This window comes from Canis lupus, chromosome 1, assembly GCF_011100685.1.
Source record: "Canis lupus familiaris isolate Mischka breed German Shepherd chromosome 1, alternate assembly UU_Cfam_GSD_1.0, whole genome shotgun sequence".
Lineage (NCBI taxonomy): Eukaryota > Metazoa > Chordata > Mammalia > Carnivora > Canidae > Canis > Canis lupus.
In genome coordinates this window covers 25,712,768-25,727,856 of record NC_049222.1, presented here as the reverse complement: position 1 = coordinate 25,727,856, position 15,089 = coordinate 25,712,768, and the positions used below count along the sequence as shown (strand labels likewise).

Here is a 15,089-nt window from a genome sequence, read left to right as displayed (position 1 = left end):
GAAACTATTGCCTTATAGAAGCTGAAATACTTTATCTGAGCAAATAATGCTTTCTAAAAGTTTAAGAATATTGAAAAAAGGGATTTCACATAAAAATCTGAATTTCCGAAAGTCTGCAATCAGTGCTAACTGAATCATGCTGCCTTTATTTTTTTAAAGATTTTATTTATTTATTCAGGAGAGACACAGAGAGAAAGGGGCAGAGACACAGGCGGAGGGAGAAGCAGGCTCCATGCAGGGAGCCTGATGCGGGACTCAATCCCAGGTCTCCAGGATCACACCGTGGGTGGTGCTAAACTGCTGAGCCACCCAGGCTGTCCTCCTGTTTCCTTTAGAAGGAATGAATTTCTTTTGCTTGGCCAGCAGACCCACTCTATTGCCCCCCTTTTAGAAGCAGAATAAAGGTGGCTGTCTATTAAAACACTTGTACTGCAGTTTACTTCAGGAAAGATGTGAAATAGGAAATATTTCTGGTTCCCCTTTTTTCTGTTAAAAACAGAACAATTAAAAACAAACTGAGAGACCCTTGTGTTTCTTATTCCTGTCTGACCTCACTCTCTTAGGCACATATGTATGTACACTACTAAACAACCTAGAGTTGGCTCAGATGGTACCAACTCAAGACATTTCGTTTTGATTTTTTTCACCTAAGTGCATCTGGACATTTCATGTCCTGATGATCCTTTCAGAATAATAGTGTTGCCTTAATACAGGCAAAGGCCAACCCATTCTATCTTCTAATTAATTTGCTGAGTATTTCTTTCACCCAATGCAACTGATGCATTTATCTAACAATTACATTATGTTTTAATAGTTACCAGTAGAACATTCTCTGCTTTTTTCAAACCCTGCTGAAACAACACTCTACCCTTCAAGGATGCTTGGAACGACGTGCATGTGCTATGAAAACTAGTCTACTAAATGGGCACACGAAGGTGACTCTTCACTTATGCTGTCTTTGTTCCTGCTAGCATTGCTTATTTGCGTTACCATTTTTTAATGGAGCTGTGGATACGTTCCACTGCAGAGTAAGGACAGGCTGGGCAGGCCCTGATGGGGCAGGCTGAAGGCGTGAGCCTGGGGGGGCCGCCATCACCCGATCAGCGCAGCTGCTCTCCATTCCCTCCTCTGGTTTTTTGCCGTCTGTAAGGCTAGGCCTCGAAAAACACCTCCTTTGCAAATTTTTTTTGGTCCCCCGCCCCCATTCCTTAGCCCAGACTCGGAGGGGGCGGGGCAGAATGGTTGTCACTCAAGCCCATTGGCCAACGAGAGGGGGACGAGCCCCTCCTCCTCCCCAGAGCCGGGTCGCGGGCATGCGCACTGGGCGTCCCAGTGCCACCGCCCATCAGCTGAGAACCGTAGCTGGGGGTCGGGTGCCGGTGGGTGCGGCTGGCCCGAGGAGGAGGAGGCGGCGCGGAGGAGCCGGGGTAAGAGCAGCCTGGGGGGCGGGGGGTCGGATCCCGCGTTCTTGAGGCACTAAGTCCCCGCGGCGGCCGCGCCTCCTCGTCTGTGCGCGTTGCCAGTTGGCCGCCGCCTTACGCTTTGCGGCTGTGGTCGGGAGCCCGGGGGGGCGGGCGCTGCCCAAACCGGGAGCGCCGCCGCGGTCCGCGCCCCGGCCCATCCCGCCCCCCCCCCGGCGCATCCCGCCCGCCCCGGCCCATCCCGCCGGCCCCGCGCCCGCCGATCCCGCGAGCGCTGGCTCCGGTGCCCCCGCGGGTTGCGCGCCCCGGGGCGGGGCCGGCTGGGGCGGAGCTCGGGAGTCCTGCTGCTGCTGCCCGGAGCGGGTCACCGAGCGGTCGCTTCCTCTTTACGACGCATGGAGTTAGAAAACACATTTTAAAGCTCTCTTCCCTAACACAGAGGAACTGAAACTGGATGGCTCGAGAGTAAAGGAACCGTGTAACATCTGTCCCTTCGGAGGCTCCTTGCGGTTGGTTTTCTGTCTGGCTTCAAGACACGCTACCTTTTCTTTGATCTCAGTGTATGTCATTAATGATTTACCCAAAACCTTTAAGAATGTGTAAAGTATTTCAAGATCCGCCTCTCCTCCCCCCACCCCACCCCCCCTTATTGTGTTTTAGGCTGTTGCTTTTTAAAAATTCAGACACAAAGAAAAATACCTTTCTGGTCAAATGCTATATATTTTTTCCCTCTCCGGTTTCGTGTATTTGCTTGGCTTTCCTATAGATACATTGATTTTTTTGTTTGATTTAGATCAGTGTCTTTTGGCTATGACTATATATAATTTAAAACTTTCACAGAATCTGGAAGAAAATGATTCTGAAGGGCTCTGTTGTTGAGTAATGTTGCAGGTGGACATTTTTTCAGGAGCCTTAGCCTCACCCGGGCAGGGCAGGGGCTTGTAGCAGTGTTCAGCCGTGTCTTGGGATGTGGACCGCCTTGCATTGAAGGCCGCTTTGGGAAGTTTGTCTCAGACGGTGACTAATTAAGAATTATGGTCTAGTTTCAGACTTTCCATAGATGTTAAAATGATACCACAGTACCTCCGAATGTCTGCATCATTTTCCTTCAGATGTTTTACTTCTGCTGCTCCCAGTGGTAGAGTTATATCCTCATTTTAGTTAGGATATCAAACTTTAGCCAAGATCTAAGGATGGAAAAATAAATATATAAAACATCTGCAGTAAGTCTGAGTAAAGTTTGCTGCGATTCCATTTAATTTTAAAGTTTAGTGTATGGAAGGGTGAAAAGTAACCCTTGGTATTGTGAGTAAAACCAAATAGTATAAAAATTTAACAGATGGGGATGCTGAGCTAAAGAATTCGGTTAATTTGGTTTAGATAGAGAACACTCATGTCTATCATGGAATGATCGTCTCCCCATTCATGGAACATCCACTATGCGCCTTATACTGTGGACTCTGCAAGGTTGACAAGGTTGTCTTGTGTTTATATCACCAAAGTAGGAATAGAAGGCAATTTACTACCTAGATCATTTTAGAGTGGTGAGTAGCATGATGATAAAGGAAGTTAGATCAACAGAGAGTGCCGGGGTGGTAACTTCTCATTGCAGATCCGAAGTCACCAAAGACTTACCTAGCATGCCATGAGACTTTGCTTGTATAAAGGTGCCAGTCATGTGAAGATCATGGGAAGAGCCTTCCAGGGATAGGAAATGGCACTCAGCAAAGGCCCTAAGGCAATAATAAGCCCAGTACATTTAGGATCTGAAAGAAGACACTGGAATGTAGTGTCTGAGGATTGGTAATGTTTATTCTCAGACTAGGTTTGTGTTCTTAGGAAATAGACACATTTATTCATTCAGTCTTCAGATATTTGTTAAACACCTATTACATAACCCAGTACTTAGACTAATGTAGCACACAGACAAAACCTTGCTCTTCTGGGTACTTATATTTTGGGGTAAGGGGTAGAGTTAAGTCCATTGTTTTATGCCAGTACACACTATTAAGAAGGTGAAACTGACTATTTCTATTGCTCTATCCATGCTTGATTTATAGAGCATGAGATTTATGTTTAATGAGAGTCTTAGGATTCTGCAGTGTGTACAGTAGTAGTACCTGGGAGTAGTGCTTGACACAACTTTTCACAGTTTTCTTTGTTCTTTTATTTGTGCTCTACAGAAAGTCTTGAGAATATCCTTGTTATGAGTATTGCCCTTTTTTTTTTTGTTTTTTGTTTTTGTTTTTTTTATTTATGATAGTCACAGAGAGAGAGAGAGAGAGAGGCAGAGACACAGGCAGAGGGAGAAGCAGGCTCCATGCACCGAGAGCCCGACGTGGGATCCCGGGTCTCCAGGATCACACCCTGGGCCAAAGGCAGGCGCCAAACCGCTGCGCCACCCAGGGATCCCCGAGTATTGCCCTTTGATCCTCTCTTTCTTTCTTTCCCTTTACAGTGCTTATATATTTTCATAGAAATGTAATTGTTAAGATGTTTACATAAGCACTATTCAGTAGAACTTTATGCTGTGATGGAAATGTTTTACATGAACTATACAAATCATTGGCCTCACATGTGATTTTTGAATACTTGATAGAGCAGGTATGGATAATGAGTTATGTTATTCTGAGCAATAAAACTAGGAATTCTGAATGAGCTTTCAAAAATATTCGTCAAGAGTGCTTAAAGCTTGTTATATCTGGGCTAGGTGCTGGAGACTGGTGTGGACAGCAGCTATCAGAATAACTTGGTTTATTCTGGTCTATATGCAAAGATTATAAACTTTTAAGTCATTTTATAGTTAGCTGTAACTATAGTGTATCTGTGTATATGTTTTTGCAGTAAAGTCAGTCATTTGACTCCTTTTTTTCATATTTCATCAAAAGGGCCAACCATTGTTGTCGCCTAGATAGGACTATTAGAATAAGAAAGAAAAGGACTAAACTACTCAGCTGTGTTGTTACCTTGATCTCATGTAGCTACCCCAGCTCTGTTCCTTATCCTAAGAGCAGAGTCTGCAGAAATGTGGTAAATTAGTTTTTTTTTATGAGTGGGTTCACTTGTCCTGAGTTTTTTTTATACAATGAAGCAATATGTTTTAGTTTTTTAAAAATATAGGCTGTAAGATACTATGTTTCAAATTTTAGCTCTTATTTTTTTTTAAATTTTTTATTTATTTATGATAGTCACACACAGAGAGAGAGGCAGAGGGAGAAGCAGGCTCCATGCACCGGGAGCCCGACGTGGGACTCGATCCCGGGTCTCCAGGATCGCGCCCTGGGCCAAAGGCAGGCGCCAAACCACTGCGCCACCCAGGGATCCCAATTTTAGCTCTTAGATTAAGCAAGTTACTTATTCTCATTATGCCTCAGTTTTTTAGGTGACTGCATAGAAAACTGCCCAACCTGCCAACATCTGATGAAATTAGTGACTAAGCAAATCAACTATGTCTTACACTGTGGGAGTTGGTGGTGACCCTGCTCTACTGGCCCAGCGTATCTCTTCTAACATCCAGAAGATCACACAATGTTGTAAGTTGAAATTTAAGTTGACTTCACTGCTTTCAATTCTTTTTTTTTTTTTTTTAATTTTTTATTCATGAGAGACACAGAAAGAGAGAGAGAGGCAGAGACATAGGCAGAGGGAGAAGTAGGCTCCCTGTGGGGAGCCTGATGTGGGACTTAATCATAGGACTCCAGGATCACACCCTGAGCCGAAGGCAGACGCTCAACCACTGAGCCTCCCAGATGCCCCCAGTTTTCAATTCTTAACTGAACTTAGGGGTTCGTAGTAGGTCCAATGACCAAGAGAAGGAGGAGAAATCCTCTAAAAGCAGATTTTAGAAGGCTAGAACTCTTAAAATTAAAAAAAAAAAAAATTAAAAAAAGACCAGAACTCTTGGAATGAATATAAAAGATAATTATGTTAGAAGAGATAACACTTATTGCATTTTTCTGTAGAGTGCCAGGCACATAATACACTATTTTATTAATGAAATAAAGATTTAAAAGGATAGATACTTATATTTGCTTTAAAACCATCTGATTCTGCATGAGATTAAAGAGACCTGTTGACCAAATCCCATTAGGATTGGAACTGGGGAACACTGGAAGTTTACATTTATTAAAAAATAAAGTTTTGTAAAGGGAAAATACATGGTTCTTTATTAAGAAGCAGGGCATAACTAACAAAGCAACATTTTAATCTGTTGAGACAGATCTAGAAGAGAATTCTCAGAGTTCCACAAACCACCTGTGCTACACCTATCAAAAACAATCCTGGTAGACCAGTCCCATGTAGTATTTTATTGGAACTTATTACTCCTTGGGAGATACATATATATATATTATTTAGAAGATCACTCTAGTAGATTGGAGCCTATAGATTTTTTGTTTTACATTTTGTTTCTGATTCATAGCTAATTACATACGTGTATTATTATAGTCACTTTGTGGTGATCAATGTTTTGGCCCTTTGGGCATTACCTGAACTCTATTTTATGTTAATACAGCATTATTCTTTAGCTTAGTTTGTTAAGTCTACTGTTCTCTTTCCCAGAATGTGTTAACACACTGAAAATAAAGAATGCTTTCAGATGGCCAAACCATGTTTTCTTATCTAATCATTAACTTCCCAGAAGTTACTGTTCTACCCAAACAATTTCAGTGAGATGTCAGCATGTTTTGGAGGCAAAAGGAGTAAAAGTGGATTATAGAGGGTTCTTAAAAAAGTGCTGCTGTGCACAGTGATATAATAAAAAAGCCAAAGGAAAAAAATTTTTTTTCTTTGTTAGAAATAGTGCTGGTGAAAAAAAAAAAAAGAAAGAAATAGTGCTGGTGAAAAGAAAAGAAAAGAAAAGAAAAGAAAAGAAAAGAAAGAAATAGTGCTGGTCTGCCTCAGGCTAATGTGTGAAAATTCAGAGAGGTTATAATTTTATTTTACATTTGTGGAAAAATCAGGACCTAAAATCCTTAGGTAAGAGAGGAGGCCAGGAAGCCTTCCTCCAGAGGACAGGGCAGATCTTTTGTGTTGGGAAAGGTAAATGTGTTAGGAATTCTGGGAAGAGGAGGAGGAATGAGCCTCTGAGATTAGAGAGGCTTTAAGCATCCAGTGGTATGAAAGATACACAGATTCGAGATGATGTGTGAGCTTGAACTGGAAGAAGGTAAGAGTTAACTCAAGTCATGTCCCCTGAGAAAGAGATCATATGATCCAACTAGATGAGAAGTGATACCTTGGGCCAAAGTAGCATATTCATGGCATAACTGATAACTATGTATGTGACTGTACTGTGTGATTCAGCGCAGCTTTGGATTGTCGGGTAGGGTAATGATAAGACCCACAACTCTGCCTTGTGAAAAGGGGTTAAGAAGACTAGGACCATTTACCTGTGAGAAGCCATAGTCCCCACCTTCAGATATTTGAAGCACTGTCCTGTATAAAATACAAGAAAAGTGTTCTGCATGGTCATGAAGGCTTCCACAAATGAATAGAAGCAAACAGTAGCTGGACTTCAGCTCCAGAAGGAGTTAGGCTTTTGAATAATCCTAGTTCTTCAAGGATGGAATTGGCATGCCCCAGAGAAGTGTAGTCCTTGTTACTAAGTGACCAGCATATGGTGGTCAGATACTATTTTTCAGGTCTGTTTAGTAAGAGGTTTAAACAGTGGAGTAATGGTGCAGTCTGAATGACTTGTAATTATGATATTCTCTCTCTATTCATTTAGCAAATAATTTATTGAGCACCTGCTACTTACTAGTCATGGTACCAGACCTTAGGAATCCAGCAGTAAGCAAGATCCCCACAGCCCTGTTCTCCTGTAGTTTATAATGTAAGAAGAAACAGATGATTTAAAAAAAAAAAAAAAAGGAAATGGAGCTAGAGGATGGGGTAACGGGTGATAGGCATTGAGGAAGGCACATGATGTAAAGAGCACTGGGTGTGATATGCAATTGATGAATCACTGAACTCTACTTCTGAAACTAATAATACACTATATGTTAATTAATTGAATTTAAATAAAAATTTTTAAAAAGGAAAAAAATTAATCACACGTGTCCTATGATGAAAATGAGAGAGAGCTGTGAGAGCAGGTTCCTGAGGGGGAAGCTGCCTTAGTGGAGATGGTCCCCTGTGTGAGGATGAGAAGGGGCTGGCAGTGGAAGATGGAGGACAAGAGCATTTAGAAGCGGCCAATAGCTAGTATTATAACCCTGAAGCAATCCAGAGTGTGCGGTGTTCAGAAAATAGCAAAGAAAGAGAATCCCAGTGTGGCTGAAACACAGCACTTAGAGGCAAGAGTGGATGGAGATGAAATCAGAGAGGAAGCCAAGCAGGTCACCCCAAGCCTTGGAGGCCATCAAGGGAGTTTAGATTTCATTCTAAGAAGTAAGATACACAATCAGATTGGTGCTTTGAAAAGATTGCTTTGGCTGCTACTGCTTAGAAAGTAGACTTTGGGGAATTCGAGATGGGGACATGTTGGCCATTGTAGGGGTCTGATGAGAGAGATATTGGCTTGTACCAGCATAGTGGCAGTGGGGACAGGTGATGTCTGTACATGACGGATGTTCTTTGGAGGCAAAGCCAGCTAGGCTTGCTGATGAATGTGGGTGGATTGAGAGAGAAAGAGGGGAGTCCAGGGTGACTCCATGGTTTTTTGCATTGAGCAACCAAGTGGATGGTGGTAAGTATATAGTTAAGTGGGAAAGACTATAGTTCAGAAGCAGAGAGAATTTTGTTTTGGCCAAGTAAAGTTTGAGATGTCTTTTAAGCATCTAAGCAGAGATGTCAAACATCTAGTTTAAATATACCAATTTGGTGGTTCACCTGGGTGGCTCAGTGGTTGAACGTCTGCCTTCGGCCCAGAGCATGATCCTGGGGTCCTGGCATTGAGTCCCGCATTGGGCTCCTGCATGGAGCCTGTTTCTCTCTCTGCCTGTGTCTCTGCCTCTCTCTCTCTCTCTCATGAATAAATAAAGTCTTTTAAATAAATAAATAAGTAAACAAATTTGGAGTTCAGAGTGTCATCAGAGAGTAAATAGTATTTGAAACCATAGGTCTAAAATAATCAAAGGTATAAGAGCAGAGAGCTGGAGCATTAAAAAATGTAGAAGTCAGGAAGACAGGGAGAAAGCATAAAGAGTCAGAGTGACCAGTAAGGTAAGAAGAAAATCAGGATATGTTGGATTTCCAGAATTAAAAACAAGGTGTCTCAAGACTGAGTGAGACATCATTTGTGTCTGATGCCGCCAAGAGACTAAAAAGCAGAGAACTGGATCATGCAAACCGGTGACTTTGAAAAGAATATTCATGTCCTGAGTGTAGATGGGGAAAAGGACTGACCCTTTTACAACGAAAGAGACTTCCTGGAATCCCACTCACTCCTGCTTGTATTATTGACCAGAGTTTACATTTAGTTACATGGCTATACTTAGCTACTAAGGAGGCTGGCTTGCACTATGCTCACTAAATTGGGGATTGCTCCATTTAAGAAGGGAAAAATCAGTATGTGGCAGGCAACTGACAGGTTCCACTATTGAAGTAGAAAGAGGGTCAAAGAAAAGATTGCATTTTTCCACTACAAAAGACAGAGTCCAGTGAGAGTATAATTGCAAAAGAAAGGTCTCTGAAGGTGAGAGGGAGAGGGGAACGGTTTGCCTTTCGTCCCTGGACAGAGCCCAGGTGGAGTGTGGTGTGGACAGTAAACGTGGTAGACAAAGATGGGGGCATTCTTGTCAGAGGGGGCTGGCTTTAAATGAGATCGGAAGCAAGGGCATTGGACAGAGGAATGGGGGAGGCTGTAGGCAGTGTACTGAAAGAAGAGAAAGTGATTAGTTGTAGTTTTGACAGTGGAGAAGTTTGACGTGCCTCAGAAGTAATGAACGGATGTTTGGCAGGTTGAGTACTCATTGGAAATTTGGGGTCATGAATTTAGTGAAACCAATTATCACTATTTTTTTCTAATTCTGAGATTGAGCAACTGAATAAAGGGAAATTTAGATTAGGTAGAGGTAGTTGCTGTTAAAGATCTAACTTACCTCCCGTGAGCATCACCAGTACGGATGTGAAGAAATGTGGAAGTAAAAAGGCAGAAGTGTGAAATTTCAGTTCATTTTTTTCTCACGTGGTAATGCTAATAATACTGACTGTGATCGAATGACATGGTACTTGCACCACGTTCAGGTGTTTCTCTGTGCACTACATCTGCATCCTTTGAATTTGGGTCGGTGCATGTGAGCTAGTTGTACAGAAGAGACCCAAAGAGAAAATACTCTGAGAAGGATAATGCCCCTGTCGTTAGGATACGTGCATCTGCCCAGCTGGAGCTGCTGCCTCTTTAAGTACTGCAGTGGGAAAGGGGTATTTGATACTGGTTTTGAGTAAGATCAGTGAAAACTTGTAAAACAGTCATTTGTATGGTTTAGTTTATACCAAAAAAGAAAATAACAATCAAAAGGATTTTTGATTCTTAGAGGGACCCAAGAATAACATTTATTATGATGAGAATCTTTTGTAACTAGATTATAAAAGAATAACAATATAACAGAATATAACAGAATATAATCTTTTGTAATAGTATTATATTCTGGCAGTTCTGTTTTGCAAAGAGCAGAAGAAATGAAACAAAATGTTTTAAGCTCTTTTTGGGTCTTAGGATACTTTTTGTTAAAAATAATCTGTAATCTTATCAATTTGCTTTACCAGTGAATTATTTAAACCATATTACAATAATATAACATTAAATAAAATACTTAAATGTTATAAATACTTAAATATAAACTATATTAGGGAGAAATAGGTTAACTTACCATAACTTTTTAAGAATGACTGATATGTTTAACAGACTAGAACTTTATTAGGGATTTCTCTGTGGAACATTTAAAATAATTAAGAAAAAAAAATATTTTTTTGTCTTAATGGAACTATTTATTTGAAAATTTTCTTAAATATGGAATTTATTGACAGATCATACATCAGACAGTGAGGTGGTGGTGGTGGTGGAAGCAATGAGGAAAGTTTTTAGATCCCTATGTGATCTTGATTAAGAAGATTTTTTATCCTGTGAGAAAAAGTGTTATATTGACGTCTGTCACAGAATCAGCAAGGTATTTGTGACCCAACTACTCCATTCGTTGCCTGTGGCATAGACAATATTCTGTCGATGGCCTCACCACAATATCCAGTCTTTCTCAACCCAGCGCTCCAGGCAACCACTCCCAGTAGACTGGAGTTGGCATGTAAATAAAACCATTTGTTACGCCAGGTCTAGAAGATCATCATGCATCAGAGAAGGGGTAGACTTAATGCTCAAGCTTTGAATTGAGATATTTACAAGTAACATTTTTATTAGTAGTACCTGGAAATGAGTTAAGCACCCATTTACCCTTTATCATCTGTCTATATTTTTGAAACAACCTTCTACCTGTGAGGTATAGTACAAGGATAAGCAAGCTTTTATGGGTTGAAATGGTTGAGCCTATTATAGAACTAGAGTAGGATATTTTCCCTGAGGCCATTCATCCTTGTACAAACAAAAAGAAAAATATAGAAAAATGTATTCAGGACACAGATCACACAGAAGTAACTCATGTTTTTGAAAGAAACAATAAATCTGTTGAAATCCATCACATAATTAAAGATTTTTTTAATCTTTAAAAAGTAGAACTATATTATATACAGAGAGTAGTACACTGGTTATTAGTGTATAGCTCAATGAATTATCTGTTACAACACCACACATATGAAGAGAAAGAAAATTACCAGCCCCCCGAATTTCTTCTTATATTTTACCCACTCCACATTCTTTGAAAGTAAATATCTAACATCACTGATTAATACTCCATTTTCCTAACTTTAATAGAGTCAAGCATCATGTTTTATGTTAGACTTCTTTCTGCATTATGTTTTGTGTAATTCCATGTTGTTGCATATAGCTGTAGGTCGTTTGTTTTCATTATTAAGCAGTATGTTATATTCAAACAGACCACAATCTATTTATTTTTTCTACTGTTTATGGACATTTGGAGTGTCTCTGGGTCTTTTGTTTGTTTTTTGCTATTATAAACAATGCTGAACATTTTTACGTGTTCATCTCATGTATGTACTTCAGAGGTTGCTAACATGTAGGGTGTGTGTATGTTTACCTGTAGTGGTTACCTAAAGTAATTGTACCGGGTTGTACTCCCACCAGCCAGTATATCAGAGTTCCTTTTGCTTCAAATCCTTGCCAATTTTTGGCATTTACAGCCTTAAATTTTACCCCTTTTAGCCATAGTTCTATCTCACTGTGATTTGTATTGCAATTCCCTGATCAGAATCAGATTTTTTAGAATATCACTGATTTAGGAAAATCAATGAGACAACAGGAAAGGTTTCTAATTAAGCCAGGTCTATGTGAGTGCCTGCACATTTCCTGAAATTGGATCCTGATAGCAGTGTGACCTTAAGTAAGCTCTTGTACTTCCTAGGACGTGATTTTCTTACATATATTTCCTATGGGCTAGGTTGTGGTCTCTTGACTTTAACAGGCTATAGTTGTAACCAGAGTTTTAAAGAATGTTGAAAGCTCTTCTAACATACACAGCATTATTCTCTGTGTTATTGTGAGACCAATTGCCATATCTGGATCCATAACACATACTTTTAAAATTCCATACTTGAAATTCACAAGACCAGCTAAAGTTCCACTAAGACTTAGGTATTATTTCTAAGTATTAGAAGAAGGGAGAATTGCAGTCATGAAGGATTCTGGTGTGAATTGTGTCTGCATTAAGGTATGAATTGAAGGAAATTGATGAGTAGAAATATCAACAGCTGACTGTGAAACATAGTCATTGAAATAAAATTTTCCCGTATGTACACATAGTAAGTCTTACCACCAAAGCTAAGGAGAATGCTGGCATTTGAGTATTTTTTAAAAACAATAATCTGAAAGAGAAAGAGTGGCTAAAAGTTAGCTTGTGGAAAATGAACAAATTCGATCCATTAGCAATGATAAATATACTCTGCCAAATTTATGAGTGCAGAAGTTTTCTGCTAAAATATGTATAAGCATGTCTTATGTGCATGTGTGTTCATTCCAGGAGATTTGGGAAAGCAGAACCTTCTGGGGAGGCATAAAATGTGTGAACTTGAACATACTGTAAAGCTTAAGAGAAGGTGACTGGAAAATGTTTATGGAAAATGTTGAATCTTCATTGTTTCATTTTTATCATTTATCTCCTTAGATTAGTTCGACACAGACTTGTTTAGAGTTGCAGAAATATTGGTTTCTTTGTGTTGTAATTAGCTCTCATTCTATATGGGTACTTTCCTTATTTATTTAAAAAGATCAGTGCTTACCTCTTGCCCTCATAAGGTTCTTAGGACTTTGAGATGAAATATAAGGTCTATATAAATTTGTGAGTCCTTTTGTTACTTTTGAGAATGAATGCAGAAAAAAAAGGGGGAATGAATACAGTTCATTAGAATCTGGTGAAGAGAACACTTGTTTTAGTCAATACATGACTAAACAAAAGGGAAACAGTATCATCGACTTCTCTTTTTTGGTGCCAGAACAAACTTCTTTAAAAAAAGAACTGCAGTCCTGAGAAGTTAATAAATTTACTAGAACTGTATATTTACTCTGGAATTGAAGATTTTTTTTTTTCCTGAGGTGCAGTCTGTTGGTGGATATCGGTAGTTGGGAAGGCAGTTCATGGAGGAAAAGGAGTTGAAAACTTATTCTCTTCTCCCCTTGCCTCCTAAAACACGATTTGATGTATCTACTTTTGATATCACACATCTGAAAATACTTGGTTGGATTTTTTCCCCTTGAAGAGAAAAACTTTAGTAGCCTTGATTTCATTGTTGTGGTTTTCTTCATGCCCAGGTTGTTGACAAAGCACAGAGATAGGTATGGGAATTAATGCCTTATCCAAGAGAATTTTAACAGAGTATGACAACTTTTTCTTTTTTCTGGTGGCTTTTCCTGCACAACCTAATATGAGTGCTGTTTATGATGGAATGTGAATCTAATGCTACAAAGTATTTACACATTATTATATTCTTTCATTTTTTTATGAAAATGATATCATACTATACATTTTTTTCCTGCTTACTTTTTCTTTCTTCTGTGTTGGCTGAATAATTTTCCATTATATGAATGTGTCACGCATCATTTAACCAATCCTCTATTCAGGGGCATTTTATCCTCACATTAGGTGTTTAAAAGTTGGGGAACTTACCATTTATGCTGCCTCCACACATGAATCCTCCTGTGTGTTCTGTGTAGGTAAAGTGTGATGCTGATTATATGATAAAAATTTTTCATGCATGTTTCCATACCCGTATGTAAAAACATTATAATTATTATTAGATTTTTTCACTATAAACATATGCAATATGCTCAGTAATTGTATATCACAAAGTAGCTTCTTTTTTACTACAGTAAAGTTTGTGGTTGGTTGTGTAACGGCTTCTCAACTGCCCCGTGGTGCTGCTTATCTGTACATTTTAGTTGGCTCAGTGTTGATGTGGGAGCCAGACAGCAGATATTAGGCTAGGTTTTTTAGTTTTGGTTTCCTATAATGGTTTTGACAATTATTGTCCACCTCTCTCTCTTTTTTTGTTGTTTTTCACCAATTAGTGAGCAGTATTTTCCGTTAAAGAGTCACTGCCTTTTATACTCATTCCAGACTGGTTTTTTTTTTTTTTTTTTTTTTTTTTAAAGCAGTTCTTAAAGAATTTGCCTGTGAATTTATTTGGAAGAGCCTAAAGTCATACAAAATAGTATTCTGTAAGTCTTGGTACATTTATTTTTCCCAGTCTTTTTTCTTGTTGGAATGTCATTATCTTTGACCATTATTTGAAGAAACCATTGTTGTGGTAGTGTGTCACTGGTATTGGGTATGGCCATCTACTTCTCTGTAATAGGTTGGTCATTATCCCATTTAAAGTCCAAGAGAATGCCCACAAACATCAACAAGATTCCCTCCTAGCCTGTGGACTATTACTTTCTTATTGAGGACTGTGAAAAGGACTAGCTAAAAAGCCAATTGAGGCCCTCTTATTTGTGAATACCCAGAGCACTGTCTTGCTGTTGGGGCTTGAGAGGAGAGCTGACAGGATGGCCCAGATACATCCAGTGATTTTAGTTGTGTAGTATTGCCAGTACATCCTACTTTATTCACAAAACTTTAGAAGGTGTAGAATTAGTATCTTTTAACAATGGGCATACCTTGGAAGTATTGTGGATTTGGTTTCAAACCAATAAATTAAGTTAAATTTTTGGTTTCCCAGAGCATCTAAAGTTATATTTATATTATACTATAGCCTATTAAATGTACAATAGCTTTATGTCTAAAGAAACAATGTACATGGTTTAACTAAAAAATGCTTTATTGCTAAACCATGCTGACATCTGAGCTTTCAGGGAGTCATAATCTCTTTGCTCCTGGGGTGTCTTGCCTGGATGTTGATGACTGCTAACAGAGCAAGGTGGTGACTGCTGAAGGTTGGGGGCTGTGGCAATTTCTTAAAATAAGACAACAGTGAAATTGCATCAATTGGTTCTTCCCTTCATAAAAAATTTCTCTGTAGCATGTGATGCTGTTTCACAGCATTTTACCTACAATAGAATTTCTTTAAAAATTGGAATCAGTCCTCTCAAACCCTGCCCAACTA

At 39.4% G+C, this 15,089-nt stretch overlaps 1 protein-coding gene across 4 annotated transcripts in view; it reads left to right on the top strand.

Moving 5' to 3' along the window:
- Positions 1–1,293: 1,293 nt before the first annotated feature.
- The window catches only part of STX7 (syntaxin 7), a 62,660-nt gene continuing 48,864 nt past the window's right edge, over positions 1,294–15,089 (top strand). For 3 of the 4 annotated variants that reach the window (XR_005353502.1, XM_038526032.1, XM_038526033.1), the window contains exons 1-2: positions 1,294–1,427; positions 4,796–4,954. Coding sequence is in view for 2 of the 4 variants with exons in the window: in XM_038526032.1 (XP_038381960.1) it covers positions 4,870–4,954 (85 nt within the window). In the remaining 2 variants the exon portion in view is untranslated. Of the gene's footprint in view, positions 1,428–1,761; positions 1,982–4,795; positions 4,955–15,089 lie in introns of those variants that run through there. The other variant, XR_005353503.1, reaches the window with a different exon arrangement.